We start from the raw sequence: 6,000 nt of genomic DNA, 5'->3' as shown, positions 1-6,000 counted from the left end.
TTACACCACAAATATTAAACTCTGTATAAAAACACTATTTTGTAAAATAATGTATTATATAATCAATGTGTATTTTGAAACTACATGTAAATAAAAACGCATAGCGAATTTTATATTTACATAAAATATACGCCACATGCTATTTTGAAATTCAATCAACTGTATATATGCATGTTAAAAGTATATTATTGCATATTTATATAAGACAAAGATAAGAAACTGAATATTGTAAAAAGCTTATTTTAAGTTATTAATTATTTAAAAAAAACATATTTATTATTAATATATGATTTAAAATACTGTTTTTCCGTAGCTTAAGTGTACATATATTTTGAAGTTAGATCGTGACGTTTAAAAATCAAAAAAGAAAACCAAGGGCAAACTATGAGGGTTTTTTAATGTATATTTTATTGTAATTTTATTATTTACTTAAAAATTTAAATAATTTAACATATGTTTAATACAAGTTAAATATTTATAAGCATTATGCTGTAATTTATAAACTTTTTTGTTATATTATTATTTTAAATGTATATGGTCAATTTTTATTGTGCTTCGGCCATGATTTAAATGACAACAAACGTCATGTGACGTTTACATGTGTCAATGGCGTTCAAAACAGTATTTTCTCATATAAATATATAAAAATGTTTAATAATGTCAGAGATAGGCTGTATTCGGTCGTGCAAGATGGAATCGACCTAAACAACTCGGTTTTTAAAAAAATATCCGAAGTTCAACAGGTGACATTTAACAAACCGAGAGATGAATTCACTATTCCTATAAATAAAAACGCAGGCGCCGAGCTGTTGAACAAATATCAAGACGAGTGGAAAAATCTACACGAAGCGGCCGAAGTGAACGCTCAGTTAGCCGAGAACATCGACGGAATGTTGGGTACCATTCATAGCTCAGTTTCAAAACAGTTGACAGATATATTAAATACAAATGCGATGTTAGCCACTCTTCCGCAACTCTCGCAGGCCGTTGAAAAGACCATGGTTCAATATAAAGAGCTGGCCGTGATGTGTCAATGTGTCGAACAAGAATTGACGCAATTAGAAGATTTGATAGAACAGTGCGACTTTAAAGAGAGGCAACGGGAGCATATTTTGCAATTGACTATGTATAAAGAAAAAAAATTTAGTGAGTAATAAATTTTAATAAAATATTACATAACTATAATATTATATATATACATATATATTCACAATTTGAATAAATTACTACCTTTTTTTTTTAAATATTAAAACCAATTGTTTTTTGTATGAAATGATGATCGACGTTCATTTATTTAAATAAACTATAACTGTGTTGATTTATTTAATTTTGTTATATTTCAGGTGCTTTTGAAAAGAATAGAATATCATTAGCGAAAGAGCAAGCAGGTGCAGCTAAAATTTTAGAAACCAAACAAAGAGAATCATTGCTGGAGAAGCAGCGGGTAGCTCAAGAAGCGTTCATCAAAGATCTTGTCACTTATAAAGAAAAGGGAATGTTACCTAGTAAGTTTTTTTTAAATTAACATGAATGCCCAATTAAAAGTTTGTTTTTATAAATATTTTTTATTTAAAAAACAAAATTGATAATTGTTTTTGCTCTCTCATATTGACCAAATTTCAGTTTGAATATACTTTGATCAGCCCTATTATACTATAAGTACATAGTAATATCAGAGGATAGCTTAATTATATTTTTAAAACATACCATAATATCGAAATGCATACAAATATGGAGCAATATGTGAGATGCGATGTCTATCTGTACTAATTCTTCTGCTTATTTTCCCCTGAGTTTGCTTAGTTTGTATTTTGGATCTAATGAAAGTTCTAAAACTATAATTAGTTTTAGATTTTCATTAGGTTAGGTTTAAGTTTGAACAGCAAATGGACGGTTCGCAACTGTCAAATTGAGTTTCATAGACATTTTAGAGCAGCATCTATCAGTTAAATTATATTTTCGCTACTAGAAATATATATCTACTGGTGAAAATGTATTTGGAATTTACTAGTGAAAATATAACTTTACCAAAAAGTACAAATTCGCTGTAACATTTATACATTGGATGTAAATAGCTTTTCCCCATATAGCCAAGTTTCCTATAGCGTATGCGGCAGTCCCCCCTATAGCGTAGTTTTTGTAACTGTCCCTTGCCTTTGCTAGACGTATTATGTGACGAGCAAATGCTGCTGCGCTATAATATTCCAAGGATGTTGATCACAATACAGTAAGAAAAAAAATATTTTTTTTGGATGGCTTTGGAAAAATTATTATCGAACAAATAAATGTATACGTTTTTTTTAATTTTTTCAGCCATTATAATTTTTTATAATGAAACTATTTAATTATATAATACATATCTATTAACTTTTTCATTTCTACCATTATTGTTTTTTCTTAATATAATTAATAGGTTTTTATTAATATCCTAAAATAAAATATACTGTAAAAATAGTTTAATAATTTATATTTATTTTTTATTATTTATTCATAGTAGGCTTAGGCATTTTAAAAAAATAACTCAAAATACTGTTGCATTTAAACCCTTGACACTCGCGAAATCAAGGACATTCTTCGCGCGCGTGTCGCAATAAGAACATAGGGCACGTGCTCCTGTTTACAAACTAAATACAAGGTTATTTAATACATAAAAATGGGGAAAAAAGTTCGTTTTGCTGATTTCGTCAAATACACAAAATACAGTTGAAAGAACCTAAACCTAAAATTTTGTATGGTTTACTAGTCCCCTATAGCGTAGTATTCCTATAACGATATAGTATTCCTTAGGGGGGTCGACAATATAATATTACTACATATAGAAAAGTTGCAATCATATAATTTCACTAGCACCTGCGAGATAATTTATATTTTCACTGGTAAAAATATATATCTACTGGTGTATTTCCATATGATTTTATTGAAATGACATATTTTAAAAATACAATATTTTCGGGATAAATTCGAAACTGTTCGAAATTCTAGATTTTCTTTCAGGAATAAGCACATAAAACTGAATGTATTATTTATAATTTTGCTGCATTAAATTTAGTTGTCAAATTAGAGAGTTGGATGGAATAAAATTAAAATTACAATGAAAAAGAAAATTATATAAAAATACATAAAAAAAAAAATAATTTCGTCACATCTAGATTTTTTCGCAAAGAACACAATTTAATGAATGTTTAGTAGAATATGCAGCATAGGTCTTATATTTGAAATTTAACTATCTTAATTTCCCACCCCCGCATTATTTTTAGAACTAGTAATATTTTTTTGAAATTCCAATCAAAAATTAAAATCCATCGACTTAAATTTTACTATTTTCGTATATTTGTTTCAAATTATTTAATTTATTATAGTGAAATCCGTTAAAATGAACTAAAAAATATATTTTTACATTGAATTTCATTTCTTTTTTGAAATTTTAATTATTTTATTAAATTCACTATTCAACAAATTTTTGCACTGGGAATAAAATTCTGTGATTTAAATGGTAAAAAAGTAAGTCATATTATATCTTTAAATCACATCAAAATATTTTATAATTTTAATAAGGAACACTTTTGAAATTAAGTCGATAAAAAAATCCAATATGTCGTCAATCATTCACTTTTCACTTAAAATATATAAAAATGTATGTACCGGATTATGCACACTTATTGACTATGAACACACTTTTAAGTTTTCTCGATTTTCTATGAATGTTGACAAAAAACTGATTTTAAATTGACAGATTTTATTTGATAAAAATATGCAAATGTTCCAAAAAATTTTGACTTACACCAAAGACTATGTACAAAGTAGGTAGTAGTAATTTCCAGCTGTAATGACAAAGCCTTTTTCTTACATTTTGCATCATTCAACCATCTGAAGTGACCTAAGAAGCCGTGAACCGTGGGGCCAGTGCTAGCACTGTCTATGCACAAAGTTTTTGTAGCGATATTTTAAAAATCTGTAATAAAAATCAAGAGCCTGCTTTAAATGAATACCATATGTACTATATATATAAAAAAATAAAATCTTTCTTATAATTTTTTTAGGTAATAAAACACCTGAAGATGAAAACATCAATCAAACTTTAGAAGATATCCAATTAGACAATGAAGATACTTCAGAACTTGACGACTTTCTAAGCAAATAGACAATAATATGTTAACGGGAATACTCAATAAAAGATCAGGTAACATTCAAAACATTTTATAATTTAATTTTTCTAGATACCAGAAATTTAACAATAATAACACAGAGAAATAATTTTTATTTTAGTGAATGCGACTTCTGAAAAAGTACACAATGTATTTTTTACGAACAACGATGACGAGAAAATCTTGTACTTTTCCCGAAGTGTGCATTTCATATATTTCGAGTACTAGTCGGTGGAATGGAACATTTCGACCCGTCTTCACATTTCCAATCCACAGCAACGTATATTAATCATAAATCTCACAATCAAGCTATCGACGAGTAATTATCCGTAACGGTAATTATAATATATAATTCATAAGCATTTTTCATTTATATACTGACTAAACTGTGATTCTTGACATATTCTAATATGTTAACGATTTAGAATATTTATATTTACATTAATATAGATATTTATGCTGTTTAGTCAGTATATGTTTTATATTACATATTTTATACATTCATCACCGTATATTATAATAGGCACATTTAATTAATGACTATGTACAAGCGAATTATATTCACAATTTATTCATTAAGTTTTTCACTATAATACATATAAGTATATTCCGGGGTTAAAGGCTTTTAAATATACATTTATTCGTAACATACAATAGAGCCTTTACACTTTTGGAAATATTTATAAACGTGTCTTTTGAGAAAATAAGTTTGTTTTTTGTTATTATATATCATGTACGTGAATTTTATTGTATTTAATTAATATATTATTCTTTTATAAATTGTATAAGATTCTAAAACATATATTTTTGGAGTGTGGATTTTTATCTATAGAATGTAGGAGAACAAAATAAATATTTTATACGTACATATATAAATGTTTTATGTTTTACAAAAATTTATAAATCAATAAATCAAAAAGATATGTTATCATAATATTTTTTAAACATACTTTTAATTGCTTATGAACACATATATTTTTATAATCGGTGTTTTATGGTGATTCTAAGAAACGGTGATGTTTTTAAAAGTACGAGTTTAAGCTCTCGAAAGAATGTCTTAAACTATTGGAATAGTTTTGAGAGAAAGTATTACTACTACATTTTTTTAAAATACATATATATAGTAAGAATGAAAGTTTGCCGATCCATATTTTGTTACAGTATCAAAGTAGTTTAAAACATTAATACACTCAGACATACATACATACAATTCGATGCACTAAAATTACTATTTCATTGATTCGAAAGACTAAAATATAATATAGCAAGGACACGGTTAAAACCATAGTTATATCGGAGATGGACGGCCAAATAATCCATAACAATGGAAATTAAAGTACTAAAGTTTATTGTTTGAATGTGAAAAAGCTACCGCTGAGGTCCCAGTCGTTTATTTCTATCGGCCCGAAGCAATCGTCAAAATATGATTCAATATTTTTATACAAGTGATATTGCGAGCCGGTGTATTCGTGGTCTTCGTCAGGATATACCTGAAAAATGGCAATAAACAGTTAGCATTACATTTTAATTTTAATAATATTAAGATTATCTGATACCTGATGTCTGAAAATAACGCCTTGGTGAATTAACGATCGAGCAAATGCTAAAGAATGTTGCGCCGGTGCCGTCATGTCACCGGTGGCAGTAACTAACATCAGAGATCTACCCACGAAGTTACCGGCTCGTCTGGCTACATCGGCTGCTTCGTAACCTCTGTAATTTCCAGACGAAGAGCCCGATCCTAGGTATCTTTCAGTAAAGAAAGTATCTGAAATAATAAAATAGCTGCGATTAGAAATATAAAGATCAACTGCAGGAGATTGAAAGGCGAGACAAAGAATCAATGGCTTTGAAA

General features: G+C 27.7%; 2 protein-coding genes across 7 annotated transcripts in view; one reads left to right on the top strand and one right to left on the bottom strand.

Moving 5' to 3' along the window:
* Positions 1–561: 561 nt before the first annotated feature.
* Positions 562–5,015, top strand: Dysb (dystrobrevin binding protein dysbindin). Its single transcript, XM_088192886.1, has 4 exons — positions 562–1,146; positions 1,344–1,505; positions 4,041–4,180; positions 4,267–5,015. The coding sequence occupies exons 1-3, from the start codon at positions 648–650 to the stop codon at positions 4,139–4,141; spliced, it is 762 nt and encodes a 253-aa protein (XP_088049012.1). The 5' UTR covers positions 562–647; the 3' UTR covers positions 4,142–4,180; positions 4,267–5,015.
* LOC148231529 (inactive dipeptidyl peptidase 10) overlaps positions 4,182–6,000 on the bottom strand; it is a 349,615-nt gene continuing 347,796 nt past the window's right edge. For all 6 annotated transcript variants that reach the window (XM_088192822.1, XM_088192823.1, XM_088192821.1 and 3 more), the window contains 2 exons: positions 5,702–5,913; positions 4,182–5,635 (listed from right to left, as the gene is read on the bottom strand). In XM_088192822.1, coding sequence (XP_088048948.1) covers positions 5,492–5,635; positions 5,702–5,913 — 356 coding nt within the window. In that variant the 3' untranslated portion in view covers positions 4,182–5,491. The remainder of the gene's footprint in view (positions 5,636–5,701; positions 5,914–6,000) is intronic.

The sequence above is a fragment of the Plectrocnemia conspersa genome, unplaced genomic scaffold, assembly GCF_051122295.1.
Source record: "Plectrocnemia conspersa isolate PC_06_02 unplaced genomic scaffold, ASM5112229v1 ptg000009l, whole genome shotgun sequence".
Lineage (NCBI taxonomy): Eukaryota > Metazoa > Arthropoda > Insecta > Trichoptera > Polycentropodidae > Plectrocnemia > Plectrocnemia conspersa.
The sequence above is the reverse complement of the archived record's forward strand: the minus strand, read 5'-3'. Positions and strand labels throughout refer to the sequence as shown.